Genomic DNA, 20,576 nt, shown 5'->3' with positions numbered 1-20,576 from the left:
GTAATATATATATAAGACTCTTTGAAATGATATATGAACAATAACGAGAGAAAAAATGGTGAAACTTTCATGCTATTGAATAGACCACATACATTCAAATAAATACCATTTCACTATCTTAAAAGGATTGAACCTAGATATATATATTTCTTTAGGATTTAAAAAAAAATTGTGCTGCCTATTTTTAAAGTTCAATAAAAATATTTCTTTTCTTTTGAAATCACATATTTTTCACACGCTCCTCCAACAAATTAAGCTCTTCCTTTATTTCCTTTGGTAAATCATGGGGAACTTGCTCGCTAAAGTACTTTTCAACTTCTTTGCATTCTTGGAGCCAAAATTCTTTGGGAATGCTGAACAGAGCCTTAGCATCCACAGATTCTGACAGACCAGAAAAATTCATTGTTCCCTCTTTAGGTATGTAGCCAATGGCAGTTTTCTGCAATGATGCAAATAAATATCAGATTAAGACTCATTTTTCATGAGCAATAAAAACAGTATCTTCTACATTTTAGATTTTCAAATTCATGACTTTCCATGACTAATTCCAAGAATTTTTCCTGACTTAACGAAGTTACTATTTTCTCCGACAAAAACACAATAAATTTAAAAAAGCATTATAACATTAACTGAAATGATACATATAACCAAAACTGTTACACTCTGCATCTTCATATTTATAGATTTTAAATTTAAAAAACAGTAAAGAAAGAGTTGAAGCAATAAAATAGCTGAAAAAATGCAAAAGCAAATCATTTTCTTACTGCAGAATTATATTCTAAAGATACTTTCCTTGTTCATTGGAAAGGAAAGAAATAATTCCGATTTTTCTGTTTTTATATCGGAATAAAAAAAATTTGCCAATCACTAGCTTGCTTCAGCTAGAATTTGAAATTGATAAAATTAAACTAAATAAATAACGAAAATTCTGAAATCCCAGACGTTTAAAAGATAATCAGATAAGAAAATAATTAAATTTTTAAAGAACATGATAAAAACATTTTATATTTTAATAAAATATGACTGAGTGGGGATTTTGTTACTAATTCGGATATTCAGAACACCACGAAATTGGGGGAGGGAGGTAAACTTCATTTTAAAAATTAGATTTTACGGCAACCTAAGTTCATGATTTTTTTTTTTAACAAAAATAGTTAAAATCAGGACATTTCATGACAAATTTTGTTCAATACCGAAATTCATGACTTTCCAGGTGCGCAGATACCGTATGAAAAGCATAATTCTTCAGAATCATACCTCATTAGAACATAAAATTTAAAAATTTTGAGAACTCAAGTCTGGAAGAAAAAAAATTCCCTGTGTTTTCCCTGTATATATTATACACAATATATTAAGAGGAAACACAAAATCACATAGCAAATGTGTGAGCTATATTAGGATAACTAATACTAGTTTTAACTGCTAGAAAAATTTTGAGAAATAAAGAACAGTTCAGCATACATACAAAAATAATATGGCAAATGAAATAGTATAGTATAGTATAGCTGAGCAATTTTAAAATAATCCATCATTTGCACTCCGAAAGAACAACATTTTGGAAAAGCAAATAAAAAATAAAAATTCCCCTGTTATTTTATATGATTCTTTAATTCCCTGTATTTTCCAGGTTTTCCCTATTCTCCCTGTGGAGTGGCAACCCTGCTTTTAAAGTATTTAATACAATACAACAGATTCATAAATTAGAAATAGTTTAAAGTCAGAGCATGATCAGAGAAAAATATAAATATTTTATTACACAATTTATTATGCAAAAAAGAATCCTCATTTATTAAAAATCAAAATTTATAAGATTTTCATTTGTATAAATTTTTAATTTATATGCCTGATATCTTAAAATTTAAATATTGCCTACACAAAATAATTAGCATATTTTATTCAAGGCAGATCTTTCTTCTGTCCCCTTAGGACAGAAGAAAGGTCTGACTTACTCCATGTTAACCTACAGAAAATTATACGCCGAAATTTCCTTATAAATTCAGTAATTAATTTATATTTTCAAATACTATTTTAGTTTTATTCAATGAAATGTGCACATTCGATTTTAGCAATCTGATTTTAAATTTTAAGGTTGTAAATATTTTTAAATTTAAAACTTGAAAAAAGTTTCAAAAATACTTACAACCATTAAAATTCAGTAACTAAGTTTAATCGAGCACATTTCAATGAATAAAATGAAGCAAAAAGGTATACAAAAATATTAATTAGTTGTTAAATTGATGAAGAAATTCCAGATATATCATTCTTTGTGGGTTAACATAGAGGAAGTAAAAACCTTTATCTCTCTGAAGCTCATTAGACCATTAAAAGGACACCATATCGCAGTCAAAAAATTGTCGCAAATTCTCTCTTTCCATCATCACTAATTTAAAATTTAAAGTGTAGAAAAAGTAAGTTCAGACAAACCTAGAGTAAGCCATTAAGTTTCAAATACTGAAAAGAAATGTTTAAAACATCAAAAATGAAAATAAATTAGGAGATGATAACTTAGGAGTACACAACGGAGAAGTTCTCTTCTTATAATTTGTTTGCATTTTAATATTTTGAAATATTTTTTTCAGCAATTGAAACTTCATGACTTACTCTAGATTCGCCTGAACTTTTCTTTTTCTTTTTTTTAAATTAGTAATAAAGGAGAAAGAGAATTTGGGACTTTTCTTTCTTTTAAATTAGTAATAAAGGAGAAAGAGAATTTGAAACTTTTCTTTTTCTTTCTTTTAAATTAGTAATAAAGGAGAGAGAATTTGAGACTTTTCTTTTTCTTTCTTTTAAATTAGTAATAAAGGAGAAAGAGAATTTAAAACTTTTCTTTTTCTTTCTTTTAAATTAGTAATAAAGGAGAAAGAGAATTTGAGACAAAACTTTTCTTGTGCAGTATGGAGTCTTCTTAAGATTGCTTCTAAGCAAATGACATTCAGATTTGATCTAATGTTATAAGGTTGTTCAGCTTAATTTTATATACTGTACAACATATTGATTAAATAAATGAATGCATTTATTAATTTAATTGCCAATATCAGCTAATGAAAAAATTAAGAGCTCTTTGCAATAAAGAATTTAATACTGAAAAACAATAAGGATACTAAAATTTGTAAAGACCAATTTACCTGGCCAATGTCTTCTCCATCAACTCTACGACATATCCAGTCCAAAACTCTGCTGTTTTCCCCAAATCCTGGCCACAAGAACTTGTTGTTTTCATCCTTCCTAAACCAGTTTACGTGAAATATTCTAGGAAGCTTTAGGCCCTGATTGCTGCCAAAACTAAGCCAATGATTCAAATAGTTGCCAAAGTTGTAACCAAAGAATGGACGCATTGCAAATGGATCATGCATTATCACTTTACCTAAGCATAAAAATAAACACTTTACAAGGTGTTTGTCAAAAAGAACACAAAACAAAAACATTACCAAGGCAAAGAATTATGAGTGAAAATTACGTACTCAGCAGTTATTCAAACTAATAAGAATATTTTTCAAGATTTCAATCCTGAAAGTCCCTCAAGAAAATTTTCTTCGAAGAATAAGAATATTTACACTTGCATGTTGGCAAATATAAAAATACAGATTTATGGTTGTAAAAATTTCTTTTACCTCCATTTTTTACTGACACTTTGACAAATGTATTTTAAATTTATACATAGATTTTTATGAATTTTTTCAACTTTTAAGCACATTAAAAGATAGCGGTTTTCAAAAAAACCAATATCAAATAAACTATCGAAAACTATTTGCCTTCTTTAAACATTTTAGAAGGAATTCCTACACAAATTTAAAGATACACTTTATATAAAATGTACATATTATTTGGGAAATTAACTGTGATTGCATGAACTTTATAAGTTAAGCTTAATATTTTATTTCTTATTTTCTCAAACAGAACTATAGAAAAGTTTTTAAAACTATTTTATTTAGATTCAACCGATTAAACTTGTATATTCGATATTTCATTAAAATGCAGCTTAACTCCTTTATAAGGAAAAATTAGAACTTTCTATATAAAGTTAGAATATAAAAAGATGTAAATTCAGATCTNAAACACTTTACAAGGTGTTTGTCAAAAAGAACACAAAACAAAAACATTACCAAGGCAAAGAATTATGAGTGAAAATTACGTACTCAGCAGTTATTCAAACTAATAAGAATATTTTTCAAGATTTCAATCCTGAAAGTCCCTCAAGAAAATTTTCTTCGAAGAATAAGAATATTTACACTTGCATGTTGGCAAATATAAAAATACAGATTTATGGTTGTAAAAATTTCTTTTACCTCCATTTTTTACTGACACTTTGACAAATGTATTTTAAATTTATACATAGATTTTTATGAATTTTTTCAACTTTTAAGCACATTAAAAGATAGCGGTTTTCAAAAAACCAATATCAAATAAACTACCAAAAATTATTTGACTTCTTTAAACATTTTATAAGGAATTCTTACACACATTTAAATATAAACTTTATATAAAATGAACATATTATTTAGGAAATTAACTGTGATTGCATTAACTTTATAAGTTAAGCTTAATATTTTATTTCTTATTTTTTCAAACAGAACTATAGAAAAGTTTTTAAAACTATTTTATTTAGATTCAACTGATTGAACTTGTATATTTGATATTTCATTAAAATGCAGCTTAATTCCTTTATAAGGAAAACATTAGAACTTTCTACATAAAGTTAGAATAATAAGATATAAATTCAGATCTTGTGTTCTAAATAAATTTCATCCAAATTTTTAAAAAGAAAGTAAATAAAATAACAATCAATAATTAATAATACATCATATCTAATGCATCAAAAAATCTATTTTTATATTGTAGTAATAAAAAAATGCAGAGGGAAAATTTAAAACATAATAAGATAGTTATATCTATTTTTAAACTAAATCTGAATTGTTACTATTAAACAGTATTGTAGGATTCAAGGTGTATGATCAATAGATAACGGAATTATATATTCTTATAAATAAAAATAATTCAAATGAATTTTGCTGTGATTATAATTTTCTATTAATATACCTTTATGTTCAGCAGCAGCTGTTGCTTCAGATCTCATGGCTGCACCAATAAAAACACCGTGCCTCCAGTTAAATGCTTCATATATAAGAGGTACTCCTGAAATTCATTGTACTTCAGTAAAACAATTATGAATTACTCATCAAATAAATAAAACTAATACTGTATTCTGGCTGCAAACATAAAACGAAAAAGATAGCTAAATTTTACGATGCAAATAAAATTTTACGCATAAGTGTAACTACTCATTATAGGAAATTACTATGATTTTTATAAAATCAATAAAAATTAAAATGCGAAAATATGTTACTGTAGTACTGTATGTACCCCTCCAGAAGAGTCCAAACTCATGCTCTAATAGTTACAAGGATAAGTATATTAAAAAATGAGAGGGGTCAATTGTTTTGATTTAATATATTTTGTTAGAGTCTTGTCATTTCCTTAATACTCTTCACAAAAAAAAGCTTTACACCTTTCCAAAGTAGAAGACATTTCTAGACTAAGTCGGAAGTTCTTAAAATAGCAGGACAATATATAAAGTTCTTTGCCTACATTTAATAATAATAATAATAATTATGAAATTTGAATAAAATTCACAATTTTGTACAGAAAATATATCTACTTCAGTTGAATAACACAAATGAAATCAAACTCTTGGACAGCAAAAAAAATTTATTTCAATTGAAAATAAAAATTGTTTCTTTCTATTTAAAGCTCTGTTTATTCCTTCATCAAGAATATTCCATTATAATGGAAGATACAAAGTCTTGTATGCCATTCATCAAATGTAATGTTAGACTAAGAACCATTAGAAAGTTTACAATTAACCATTTCAATATAGAGATCTAAATTTAATTTCAAAATTTAATTACTATTAACACTTAGAAAACAAGTGTTATATATATTTTTTTCTTTTTAGAAGAGGCTTCCATTTACCTTAATTAAGCAGAAGTTTCCAAGAAATAGTTTAAAACTATTATTTTCAATGTTACATGAAACATCTTGAGTTCCTTTTAAAAGTCACTAGATACTCTAAAAAGTTAATTATCTTAGACAATTATGGGCTGAGAATTGACTGTACTTAGAATAAATCATTTAAAAAATGCTTAAATGTCATACCATATAAGAAACCCTTAATTCCATATTCTCTCTCACATACATAAGCTTCCATAACTTGTTTGCATTTTGATATTTTGAAAATTTTCCTGTACTCAATTTAAAATTACTTCCTTAGATGAAAAAGAATTTGTCATAAAGGAATTATCCTATGCTATAATAGCATCCTCTTAAATTTAAGAAAGAAGATATAAATTCAAGATATTTGTGACGCTTACCTTTAGGTCTCCTGCCACCAAATACAATAGCACTAACAGGAACACCTTTGGGATCTTCCCAAGCAGGATCCATTATTGGGCACTGCTTGGCAGGGGCACAAAACCTAACAAGGGAAAATAAAAGAATTTACGTTAGAAGCCATGCAATATTAAAAAAATAAGCACTTTTTTGTCAAATAATGCATATCAAACACTGCCTAATTCATACTTAGTTTTGAAACCCCGTAGTGTCTTTCATTTTAGAACAGTTTCAAAAATGTTTGAAAAGATTCTAATTGATTTTGTGCATGAAGCATTTTGATAATATTGTACTTAATTCATAGTTAATTTTGAAACTACTTAGTGCCTCTCATTTTATAGAGCAATTTTAAAAATACTTAATAAGCTCATACAAATTACTTTTTAGAATGAATTTTAATTGATTTCATGTATGATAATGTAGTCTTTGTCCTTTTTACTTGCAAAGACTTACTTAAAAATAGGTTTCAGTAATATCATGAAGAAAAGGATGTTTAATTATTGTCACACAGCAAATATTTTAGTAAATATAATTATAAGATAAGTTCCTTAAATATAACATTTTAGATTTTAATTTTGTGATATTTTAACATTTAAATAAAAAAAATATTTGGTTTAAGTTCTTTTTTGTTAGATTTCCAGTTCACTTTTAATAAACAGAATTGTCTCTATTATTAATAAACAGACAATTAAAAAATTGCAAATCAGGAATGAATGGATTGAGGGTACAATAGCTGGATGTGGCCAATCTAAACCAAATACAAGATAAGAAAACTATTAATACATACTCAATGTAACAATATCAAACACAAGAAACTAGGCATTTAAAAATTCAATCATTTTGTTACCATGAAACATAAACAATTGGGGCCCAATATTTTGCACCCGAAAAACATGCATTTAAAAAAAAAAAAAANAAAAAAAAAAAAAAAAAAAAAAAAAAAAAAAAAAAAAAAAAGGAGAGAGAGATAAGCCTAATGAAGTTCTTGTTTGCACTGGGTTCAATCTTTCAATTTGTTTATTTTGATTTATAGCACCCATAAAAAATTTTCCAACACAAAAGTAATGTTGCCTGTTCAAATGAACAAGTTAAGTTCCAGCAATGCAGCCAGAGATAGAAATAATAAAAACTTCAAAACTTAGTTAAATTTGCATTAGTTAATATTGAATTTAAGGCATTGGAAATTACAATTTTAAAAACTACATAAAGAGAACTTTATCAAGAAATTCAAATTAAATGCAGGTAACCAATGATAAAAAATTTTCTTTAAAGAAAAAAAAACTAGTTTAAGTGTGCTAAGCAAAACAAAATTTTGAGAGCAACTATTATTCATATGACATATTTAAGATTTAACAAGTTCATTTAATTGAAGGAAAATAAATTTTTAAAAAAAGGTCATAAAAACTACAACAACTTCTCCTATAAGTCACAATATATAATAGTAAACTAAACTAACAAAAACTTAAAAATATAAAGCTAAAAAGATAAATAAGAACTAAAACATATTGTTCAACATGAAACAAATTTTTTTCAAACTTACAACAATATTCACAAGTTTGATGACTTTTTCAACTTAAATTTCGCGCAGAGACTTTAATAAAATGCGCATTACTAATCTTAAAGCTTCCTAAATGTGATTCTTTAATTTTTAGCAGTGTTTTTACAGGGTTGGACTTTGACCTCAAAAACTGGTATTTGACGTAGCACATCAAAAAACTGATGAAAAGTGTCAGAAACTATTAAAATCAGACAAAAGCTGTCAAAAAACCTCTGCAAGTTCCTGCTTTAACATTGAAGACATTTTACTAGAAGTCAAACTTTATAACTGCTTAAATCATGCCTGAATCTTGCATTATAATTACTTTTATAATTATGATTCATATTATATATCATGTATAAAGAAACATAATGCCCAAAATTTTTAAAATCAATAATTGCTTTCTCAAAAAACATTGTACTATTCTTTAAGATTATTATTATTTGATAAATAAAAACTATTCAGTTTACATTACAGATAATGACTAGTGAGTTAGTTATCTTTTTTAGCTTAAGTAAAACCTCAGTGGTCGCTAATATTTGTTTCATCTTAACTTGTATAATACTTTTTGATTCTCAATATTTGTAGTCAATGCTTATATGAACATTATTTGTAAATCATTGTAATATATCTCCTGATAAACTAATTAGAATTTACAAAAATTTAAATATTTGTTTAAAACGATTCATTCTTTTCAATCAATTCAAGTGTTTAATTATGTTATTATTGATATTTAGCACAGTTATTAAAAGAAATTTTCCAATATATGTTGATTTTAGTATGCTAACTTAAATGTATTAAACTTTATAAAGATTATGTTTGTTTATGTATTAAACAAACTTTAATCTGTAAACTTTTTAATAGTTATAATTTAATTAAGCAAAGCAATCTGATCCAGATTCACTAATTAGAGTGAATAAATTGCAATTTTACTTATTTTTATTTAATACTTGATAAACAGATTATGATTATAATACAGATTATGATTTTCCAGACCAAAATTTCAGATTTTTGATAGTAAATGCCAAAACAAAAAAAAAGGGGTCCAACGTCAAAATGATAAAAGAACAGACTGCTCACTTGTAATTTTATGTGCTTTTAATTGCAACTAACTAAACAACAACTATTTTGTATAAACTATTTTGTATAAATAATAGCTAGTAATTTTCTACAGAAAAACTTTGGGAGTTTTTATAATTGTAATATATATGTCAAAAAGGAATTTTTGACACAACAATTAAAACAAAGTTAAAATCAGATAAAACTGTCAGAATTTAAAAACTTGTCAACCCTGGTTCTCCTGATTAGTGGCATCAACCGTATCTTTAATGGAACCCCTTAAAAAAAATCAAGAAGTGGGTCTTGGGATAAAAGTTGCCATTTCACCCACATGCATAAGCATTTAATTACAGTTTATTATGCAACAAAAAAATTACACATCAAGCATTTGTACATCAAGCAAATGTAATCTTGATCGAATTTTTTAAATACTTTCATACAAGATATTTTACAATATATATTGTGAAAAATGATGTACTTATTTACGTATGTACCAAGTTGAGAAAATATGTGCGATAGTTATTCATTTGTGCAAATTTTTAAAATCAAGATACAATAATTATAAATAATAAATCAAATTTGATGACAAAAAAAATATCACTGTGGCACAAAGTTTTGAGAGGAAAATAAGCAAATTACCTGGAATTAGGATGAGCAGATGGTTTTCCTACTTCCGGAGTCCAATTCTCCATTCCTAACCAAGATGTTATTTTAACATTTGAAGGAGTTTCCTCCTCTAAGCCTTCCCAGAACACTCCCCCATCATGGGTTTCAGCAACATTAGTAAACACTGTATTCTTTTGAATGGTCAGCATGGCATTTGGGTTCGTTTTCATTGACGTCCCTGAGAAGGAAAATTTGTTATGGAATGAAATATTGGTAATGAAGATGCTGCAGGCTAGTTGAAAAGTATGACTCTTTGCAAATGTTGATAGCATTTCACAATGTACCAGACGAATTGGAAAAGTCTACTATTTTCTAATCAGCCTCCTATTTTTAGACTTATTATAATCAACACATGCTTTTAGGCAACTTAGGAAGTGTATGAAGAATTTAATCAGACTGAATTTACTTAGGCGGATATTTAGAAATTAGGCTGTGACTTAATGTCACACTTACTGCAACAAAACTTTAATAAGATTATGACCAATAAGACTACAAAACTATGGGCTCACTTCATACTGCTTGAAACAGATCATACTACATGCTAATTAAGTAATAAATGATATTTTCTTATTAACCTAAAGGNTCACTTCATACTGCTTGAAACAGATCATACTACAGTACAGAACCCGTTATTCGGAAATCAGAAAACCGGAAAACCAAAAAACCGGAACAAAATTCGATAAATTTTCTCGCCATTTAAAAAAAAAAATTTTTTTTTCCTCATAACATTTTGGGATTTTTCTTTCTCTTTTGAAAGATGTTTACCTTACCATCATTTTCGAAAAAAATCAGTGTATTACTTGATTGTTTTTTCTTCTTTTTAAGATTATTTCCAAAATTTTTTTTTTTTAGTTGGGCTTAACAATAAAAAAAAACTGCTTTTTGTAGATTTTCCGAAAACCGGAAAAATCAGTTATCCGGAATAGCGATGGTCCCGATCGTTCGGGAAAATCGGTTCCCTACTGTACATGCTAATTAAGTAATAAATGATATTTGCTAATTAACCTAAAGGTATATGAGCTCACTGACTTAAAGTGTTAGGCTGATTAGAAAATACTGAAGACTTTTTCCCAATAGCCAGGCACATTAAAAAAAAAATAAAAGTGGCTAATTGTAAAGAATCAAATTTCACAATTAGCTTACAACAGAAACAATATCTTAAAATATTTATTATACTTTTGCTATCACAGAAGTAAAAAAATTAGAACAAAAAATTATGCCTCAAATAGTATGATTCACTATATTTATCTATTATAATTTCGTAATTTTATGCGATGAGGGAATCAGTTACGATGTACATAAAAAAGCTCCTGAACATTCGCATGAAAATTTGTCATGGAGGAAAATATGTCTTAATTGGAGATAAAATTTCTTAACATATTTCTTAAATTGGTGGTGATAAAGAAATTAAAATAAAAAATTGTTCTCAAAATAGTTTTTTTTTTTAACATATATCAATTATCTTTTCATTATTTTATATGACGAGGGTCATAACCAATGTCTACAAAAAAAAAAAAGTTCAATAACATTCCCATAATAGTGTCTCAGGAAACAAAATATTGTGGTCTCCATGGTCGAAGCATTAACATATCTAATATTAACATATTATATCTAACATATGTTAATTATATTAAAATATAACATGTCTATTTCTCATAGTTTGGTGCAATTAGAGAAATTAGAATATAAAATTGCATCAAGAAAATAGTCCAAATCAAATAGGTTAAGTCAGTTTCATAAATGAAATCTGTCATTAAAAAAAACAAATTGCAACTAGAAAATCTTTTGTTTTTAGGACTTAGTACCAAAAATGCAATACAAAGATAAAGAAAATACAAATACAAGACAAAAATAAAACATCCAATATAAACTTGACTGTTTTCTTATTTTTATTATTTAGAGTTTACAATTTTGGTATTTTATCTTTATTCTTACAAGAAAATCATTAGAAACACAATAAATTATATTAATTATAATGCTTTTTACTTTTTAATTTATTAAATGCAAATATTCATCCACCACCTCACACAAAAAAGAAAAAAAAACAATTAACAATTACCAGGAGCTACACCAAAGAAGCCATATTCTGGATTAATGGCTCTCAGCTGCCCATTTTCGTCAAACCGCATCCAGCAGATATCATCTCCAACACATTCTACTTTGTAGCCAGGCAAGGTTGGAGTTAACATAGCCAGATTAGTTTTTCCACAGGCACTTGGAAAAGCAGCCACAATATATTTTTTCACACCTTGTGGATTTGTAATACCCAGAATCTATGTAGGATTAAATATTTTTTGGCAATCAGAACAACAAAAAAAAATTTAAGATATTTTATTCCATAAATAAAATGAAATGAACACTGACCATTAAAAAACATAGTAATTTTTTTTTTAATGAGAATGTAGGAATCAAAACATTTTGGTCTTTAAAATAGATTTTACTAAAGTTACTAAAAATAAAAGCGAATATGTAATAAATTAGTTGGAAAATGTATAAAAATTAATTACTTTCTATAACTTTTCAATTACACTGATTGAAATAACATTTGAAATGCTAAGCTAATGTGATAGAATAATGGCAATCTCTACATGACATGAAATATATTGTCATAACACCTATTTGATTATCGTAAAGTAAAGTTTTAAATTTTTTAGGCAAACTCCATGTCTACGGATGTTGGCAATGATATAATTTTTACTACACAATCATAGTCAGATTCTGTGATCAGATCTAAACATCTTCTGTATAATGAAATTAAGTGATTCATGTAAGCATGTACAAGGAACTGTATATATATTACTACAAAAACTATATTAGTGTAATTTCAGCTTTGGAATTAACTTTCATGTTGCTAATTGATTTAATGGCAGCATGAATTAATTTCCACAATTACGCATGTTACAATTATATCTAATTCTGTAATAAGTATTCAACATTAAACTCATTAGCGTTAAGATTTGTAAAGTTTGAGTCATTTTCAGTAAGTTTCTGTTTATTTTTATACTTTGAATATTGCTCACTTCCTTTTTTTTCTCAGTTCAAAGTTTACTATTATGTAATAAATTAATAATGTGTCTTAAAAAATTTAAAAAATCTAAATTTAAAAACTATTTGAAGATTTACCTCCTATTAATGCACTAAACTGAATTAAATATAGCATATTTGCATTTGTATACTAAAAAACTTATACTATTTTTTTATATATATTTTGAAACATTTTCATTAGTTTATTATTTTACTTCTTCAAATTTGTATATTGCTTGTTTCAGTTTAATTTAAACTAAATTTATTATTGATATATAATAGCGTTTGAATTAGTTAGATTTAAATCAATAGGAAGATCAAGTGCCATACAAGGAACATCCAGCATTCACTCAGATTTATAATGAACTGTTTACATATTTGAGAAATTAAATCTCTAAATAACGCCTTGTAATAAATTCTGATCCTTATTTATGCCTCAATACTTGACAAAACTTGTAAAATTAGTTTATAATATTTAAAAGCCTCATCAAAATAAATTACGGTAAATATGTAGCCTACAGATTAATATGTTGCTGTGAGTTACAATGAGGTGAAGCTTCCTAATTCATAAATTATCAAGAAATGTACAATTGTTTTTACCAGCATGTGCTCAGCCAACCATCCTTCTCTTTTTGCAAGAATGGAACCAATCCTTAAAGCAAAACACTTTTTGCCAAGAAGGGAGTTTCCACCATACCCGCTGCCGAACGAGCAAATTTCACTGTTGTCTGGAATGTGTGCAATGATAGTCTTTTGAGGGTTACATGGCCAATTATTTATAGGTGGTTCTAAGAAAGAAAAAGTCATTACTACAAGAGCTTTAAACAGGGCAATTTTTTTTAAACAAAAATAACAGTCAGCTTACCTCATCAGACTGCCATATGTAAATTTATTGTCAGTGGGCATGGTTAATTTAAATATACATTTCTCACTTATTAAAGTCTTTAATAGTGAAGTAGAAACAGACATAGCTATCTATTTGACATTTTTAGAGTCACAAGTTAATAATAAATGATAAAATCTGTTAATTTAATGATAAATACTTAAAAATCATTTTCAATTTAACAATTAGAATATTTTACATTTAAATTAAAAACACAAAATAAAATTTATTTTACATCATTATTTTATAAAACTAAAACTTATAATATTAACAAGTTTTTTAAAACCCTGTAACAATCATAATGATATAGCCAATATAGTACTATAGTAGCCAATATATTATCTGTTTAGCCTCTCATTTCAATTTTAATTCAGATTTTGCCATAGGATCACTAAAACCAAACAACTTTTAAAACTAATCAATTGGATGAATGTGATATTTTAAATGAAGTTTAATGTAAGAAAAATTATTGTAAATAACTAACTTAAGATTAAAATTATTTAAAAAGTTCGATATCATACAGATTTTGCTTATAATTTCCCTCTGTCAGAAATATTTTAATTCCTAAGAATCAAATAATAGTTCGAATAATTCTAAAAATCAAATAATAAGAGTTTCTTTTAACAACATTAAATACTCAATCTTTTAAAATCTTAAGTTAGGCTAACATGAAATATATTACCAAACTGTTTATTACATTGCAATATTATTACAGAAATTTCAAACCATTACTTTAATTAAAGAGCTTATAAAAAAAAATTGAAATAAAAAGCCTTAAAAAAGGAATTTTGCTTTAGTAAAAATGTAGGGAATTTCATATAAAAATTGTTAAAAGATACTGAAGAGGTTTGAATGGTCACTTCTCAAATATAAATTGACTCAATAATTCTGATGAGGTTTCAGTAATTTGTATTTATTATTAGCTGCACATACATCTAACAATAAATACTGAAAATAATAAGATGTTAAGCTGCAATATCAAGAATGATTAGACCATTACGCAAAACTGAGATATAGTACAAAAAAATAAACAATTCCCTTAGAAAAAAAAAGAAAAATTGTGATTAATTTTCCATTCAACAGTTATAAAAAAGAACCTTTTAACTTTCTTTGTGTTATTTTTGATATTTTAACTAATGATTTTTTTTTTCTTTATTAACATTAAATTGTCATTCATCTACAAAAAAAAATTTTATTGCAAAACTGTACTCTGAGAAAAAAAAACATTCTAAAAGAAGAAAGCATGATATCAAAAAGACTTGTCTACACATAGGTCTATTAAATGTTAAATAATAAATGCAAAAATAATTCTTAAATTGGAAAAAAAAAAGCCTTTCTTGTGATAATTGTAGGTGACTCCTTTATTTACAGCAAGATTTAAGTAGAAGCAAAATACAGAAACTTTTGTCATTAATAAAGTAAATATTTCTTGAATTGTTTTAAATTCTTACTTTAATTCTCAAAAATTACTACATTTAATAAAGCATTCTGAAGTTAAAAAAATACGAGCAAAATTAAATCAAAAAGTTGATAAAGTAAATCTGAAGAATTTTACTTTTAGTAGGCAAAGGCTGCCCAACGGAATGCAAGCACTTAACAAACTCATCATTTCCAAGAACTTTAAGCACCGTAGCACCCATACGAGTCATTATCCTCATACAGGCAACAACATATGGAGAATCAGTCAATTGAATTCCTATCTTAGACAGAGGTGAACCTATGGGTCCCATGCTGAAGGGTATAACATACATAGTACGACCTAAAAAATATTAATGGAAAAAATATCAGGTAAATAATAAAATTCCAAAGCCTTTTATGTGAACATAATATGTCTACACTTTTAGAAAAAGAGTTTAGTATCATCCTTTTTTTGACAGGGCTACTTCTATTGAAATTTGATACTTTTGAAAATGCTACAAAACAGAACATTTTAAAATTTTAATGATGATAGATTTTACTAGAAATTATACATTTTAAATCTATATAAAGTTGTAGAAAAAATAAGAAAAAATATTTAAACTTGGTTCCTTTCTGGATAAATTTTTTTTTTAATACAATTGATTTTCTTCCGAAACTAACCTTGTCATTTAATTGCATAAATTTTTCAGTTAAATAGGTCAGCCAAGTTTATGCTACAAAACAGATCATTTTAAAATTTTAAGGACGAAAGATTTTATTAGAAATTATATACTTGAAATCTATATAAATTTATACCTGGCAAATTTTTTTATTATTTAAACTTGGTTCATTTCTGAACAGGGTTGGGGTTTTACAGTCAAAAACTGCTTTTTGACATGACAGTGGTAAAAACAGTGTTTTTACCGGTAAAAACAGTCAAAAACCTACTGTTTTCTTTAATTTATGGCATATAGCAGGTAATATATTATTTTCACATAATTGTTTTTATAAATGAATGTTGTAAATGATTGCTATTGATTTTGCAACTATATATATGTATTCTTATAGAAGGATATACATTCATATAGAAATACTTACTTTTATCATTATAGCTTGATTTGCAAAGGATTCAAAATTTTGCACTTCTTAATTGTTAGAAATAAACAAACAAACAAAAAAGCTTGGAACTATTAATAAATTCAGGAACTAAAATGAAGAATTTAAAATTTGGCATTTCTTAAATANTTAAAGTATACTATATAACCGATTCTGTGCGTCGTATAAACGATATATTTTTACATTAAAATGAATAGGAATGATTTGGGACCACACTAAAACGTCGTATAAATGTAAACGTCGTATAAGTGATCGTCGTATAAACGATGCTCCACTGTATTTGAAATCTATATAAATTTATACCAAGCAAAATTTTTTTATTTAAACTTGGTTCATTTCTGAATAATTTTTTTTTTTAATACATTGGATTTTTTTTCCCAAACTAACATTACCATTTAAATGCATATATTTTTTTAGTTCAATAGGCCAATCAAGTTTAACCTGTTGACAAAATCTTTCATCATACAATATTTACTAGTACAATGGGCCTGATGACATTTTCCCTCATAGAAATTCGCTTGAGATGTGGGCAACTTAAAAATATGAACGAAAAGTCAGAGTTGTGGAACGAGTTGAACAAAAGTGTATTCCAAGGTTAATAGATTAAGCTATCCAGAAAATGCGCATTTTTCTGATTGTTTCAGCTATCAGAGTATTGATCAAAATCTATTATCAACATCAAAAATTTAACACTTTCGAAATCGCTGTTATTCAGAAAGGAATAAGCTTTAATTTTTCTTTTGCTTACTGTAATTGGTACAAGTTTTGTATGTATACAAAGTACACCATTTTAAAATGCTTTGATTAAGAAATTTTAAAATATGCTAAAATTTTTTACTTATAAAGTATGCAAATGTAAATCGCGCTTTCCAAGATAACACAATAGTAACTCCAAATATTTTTACCAACAGTGCACATAAAGAAAATTTAACAGGGTTCCTACTGAATTCCAAATTAAAATTCCTGGATTTTTCCAGGTATTTTAGGAAATTTTAAACTTAATAACATGATAGCATCTTTAATAAACAAAGGTGATCAATATATCTTTGTATATAATCAGTATAAGATAAAACTTATTACTGTATTTATCTTTAAATTGCTTACCTATCTTTAAATTGTTTACTTATCCTTTATCTGTCAGTAATTACCTGAACTTTTTAACATATCTTTGTCGTTATTGCTTTGCTTCTTTGCTGTTTTGCTTTTTATTTAGATCATTATTCAAAATTTAAAGTTTGGACCCAGAAGTAGTGTTTCCATATTACCTTATTACACAATATTTTATTAAAAATATTGTCTTAAATTAAAAATTTGAATAGCTATGTTCAATTCATTGCTTAAATTACTATGAATAAGCTATATTCACTTTTATAATAAATTTTGTGTAAATATGTGTACAGTCCAGAACATGCATTTAAAATGATGAATACAAAATAGATATTTAAAAAATGCTGATTTGAATTAAATGTACTTGAAAGAAATGAGTTCTGATAGTAACTAGAAATTAAATAATTATTTAAAAAACAAGTTTGTGGATGTAGCTTCAATTAAATGATTAAGCAAAATGATTAAGTTTCATCAACAAAACCAGGAACTCAATTTTTAAAACCAAATATTTGTCAATGCAATAACAAATGTCAAGATCTTATAACTGAATAGTTTTTAATTTTGGTATTATAATCTGTTTAACACCAATAAACAAATATGATTATGAAGCAATTTTGACCATAGTAAAGATGACGCCTCCAAATCAAACATAAAAACACAAATACCTAACCAATATTGAAAGCTATTCATCTTACAGAAAGTGCCAGTAAATAGAAACAAATTACTACAAGTGTGTCATGGAAGAATATGTGAAGAGCACAATAGATTTATGAGTTTTAGAAAGTTTTGTAGAAAAAAAGCAAGAACAGAATAGAAATGTGTTCTGTAAAGCATGCATACAGTGCATACATTTCATTTCATTTAAAAATTCGTGTATTTACCTTTCATGCAACCGGGAAACCTTTCACCGAATGCTTTCTCCATATCTGAAGGCGATAGCCAGTTACCTAAAGTTCCTTTGATTCCTTCTTTTGGAGTGGGGACAGTGTCACTCTTATTGGGGGTGGACATAAATGTTAAGCTCTCAACTCTAGCAACATCTGCTGGATCAGTGCGAGCAAGCCAGCTATTCAAAATAAAAAGACACATGAATATAAAACAAATGTGATCTTCGGTAAAATAATTATTGTAACATTTGAAAACATTGCTCCTTTATGTTTTTTTCTAAAAATAAAATAAAAATCTTAAAAAGGACTTATTTACCTTTTTTAAAATTCAGAAAGCAAGAAAAGGAAAAATCATAAAGAAAACTGCAAATGAATTCATAACAATATGATATTTAAGAATGCCCCTCATACCATTGATGTGTGCTATAGATTACGGCTTTAGAGATCCTCCTCTCCATGTAATGCAAATGCGTTACATGGAGTAATTCCTCTCCATGTAATGTAAAAGTCCTACATGAAGGCAAATTTATCCCAATACTTGATCCAGGAGTTTGCTTGTCTTCTGTATTGGGTTCAAAATTACAAAGCTATGTAGTTGAAAATTAGTAGTCGTAAACCCAAAAAAATTGGGTTGTCTGTTCAATGATGGTAATAAAATAAAACAAAATCGTAAACATAAGTACTTTGCAGGACAAGATGAAGGATTCAATCAAAGGTGAGCACATTTAGTTTTGTGGAATTGTAAACAATATTCGTAAGTGGTTATGTGTTACGTCCTTAGCCGTAACATCAGAGAATGATTTTACAAAACATTAAAATTACCCATTTTTCTCCATTTAAGGCATAAAATAAAAGGGTCAAAATAAAAAACAAAGAACAGCAAACTACTTTGTTATATATTCAGCATTTTCATTACAAAATGATTTTAATTCATTATACAATTTATACAATTTCTGCATTCATATTTTTAAAAATTAAATAATTACACTGATGGTAAATTTCTACAAACATACAGACTTTCATTTAGAATTTGAAATTTAAAAAGTTAAAAAAAGTAACAAATTAAAAACTATCAAAATCAACTTCATGTACAATACATAATACTTAAGAGGTTTAGTTCATAACTTTATAGGAACCTGAATATAACTATAAAATTTAATTAGAAGGCTCGAGACTGTAACAGAATTAAAATATAAAAATTATTAAATAACAACGTACTAACGTACACAATTTAGGTTCAATAATTTGGGCAACTTCACATTTGTAATGTTTTATTTTATGACTAGTGTTGAGCAGCCGATCCCATTCTGAGTTTAAGACTATCAACGTAAAACCCTGCATCCTTGTAATTTTGAACCCAGCCCAGAAGACAACGGAACTTCTGGATCAAGCATTTGGGAAAACTAGCCTTCAGAGAGACTTACCAGCATTTGCGTTACATGCAGAGGAAACCACGAAAATCTCCCACTGTTAGATCAAAATTTGACAAGAGATTCTGACCCATGATCAGTTTACCACTGAGGATATTTTACACCAGCACTGTGGTCGGTGTGAGCCAGGCGCAGAATTTGTTTCAACCAGCCACTGCTGGGATTCAAACCTGGGCACTTCATTGGGAGGTGAACGCCCTATCTCCTGAGTCACAGCGGCTCTTGTATTGGTATCAAAAAGAAAAGCACCTATAGAAATTAAAACCTACCTACCAATTTTACATAAACGATTAATAATATTAATTAACTTGTTTAGGTTAAAAAAAAATATGCAAAAATTAAAAATCATTCCTTCATTTTCAATATATTTCCTAGAGGTTTAATTAAAATGATCGAGACTATAATAGAATTTAAATTTAAAAAATCTTTTAACAATCACATTTCAACATACAATATTTAGATTTCATAACTGCTCATTTTTATAATTGTTATCAAAAAGAAAAAATTTCTACTGAAATTGAAACCTACCAGTGTTATGTTAACATAAACTTACCAGTTTTCATATTTGGGTAAAGGTGTCACCATTCCCTGTTTCATCATGAGATTTAGAAGATAATCATTCTCTGATTCACTACCATCACAGATATGGAGATTGTCTGGTTGACATAATCTAGCCTTTTCTTCAATGTAACTCCTAACACTTTCATTTAGCCTACTTAGGTCACCATGGACTACACTTAAGTTCCTAATACCACTTTGTAGAACCTGGCTTTTAAGTGATAATTGTGGCACATTTTTGACCAGTAAAGAGCCATAACTAAAATGGAAAAACAATTTTAAAATATTAAAATGATTACTAACATTTTTAGAGAAAAAAAAGTAAAGATAATCCTATTTCGATATTTTTAAAAAAATGTTCTGAAACATAACTTGACTTTAACAAGAAATTTCTCTCACTTCTTGAAAACTAATTAAAGGAAGCAGTGAGGAAAAAAAAAGTATCAGACTGTCCGATGAAATTTACTTTTCTTTGAAAGAGTTTTTAAAAAATACTTGCAACTTCTTATTTTTCAAAAAAAGAT

The 20,576-nt window shown here is 26.9% G+C and overlaps 1 protein-coding gene across 2 annotated transcripts in view; it reads right to left on the bottom strand.

Annotated features, from left to right (window-relative positions):
• Window positions 1–203: 203 nt before the first annotated feature.
• Window positions 204–20,576, bottom strand: part of LOC107444193 (phosphoenolpyruvate carboxykinase, cytosolic [GTP]) — a 33,923-nt gene continuing 13,550 nt past the window's right edge. For both annotated transcript variants that reach the window (XM_043052839.2, XM_071179478.1), the window contains 10 exons: window positions 20,048–20,311; window positions 18,059–18,243; window positions 15,112–15,315; window positions 13,274–13,461; window positions 11,709–11,922; window positions 9,623–9,827; window positions 6,369–6,472; window positions 5,038–5,133; window positions 3,126–3,364; window positions 204–439 (listed from right to left, as the gene is read on the bottom strand). In XM_043052839.2, the coding sequence (XP_042908773.1) occupies window positions 221–439; window positions 3,126–3,364; window positions 5,038–5,133; window positions 6,369–6,472; window positions 9,623–9,827; window positions 11,709–11,922; window positions 13,274–13,461; window positions 15,112–15,315; window positions 18,059–18,243; window positions 20,048–20,311 (1,918 nt within the window). In that variant the 3' untranslated portion in view covers window positions 204–220. The remainder of the gene's footprint in view (window positions 440–3,125; window positions 3,365–5,037; window positions 5,134–6,368; window positions 6,473–9,622; window positions 9,828–11,708; window positions 11,923–13,273; window positions 13,462–15,111; window positions 15,316–18,058; window positions 18,244–20,047; window positions 20,312–20,576) is intronic.

Source organism: Parasteatoda tepidariorum, chromosome 4, assembly GCF_043381705.1.
Source record: "Parasteatoda tepidariorum isolate YZ-2023 chromosome 4, CAS_Ptep_4.0, whole genome shotgun sequence".
NCBI lineage: Eukaryota > Metazoa > Arthropoda > Arachnida > Araneae > Theridiidae > Parasteatoda > Parasteatoda tepidariorum.
Note: the sequence above shows the minus strand (reverse complement) of the source record. Positions and strands in the feature narration are given on the sequence as shown.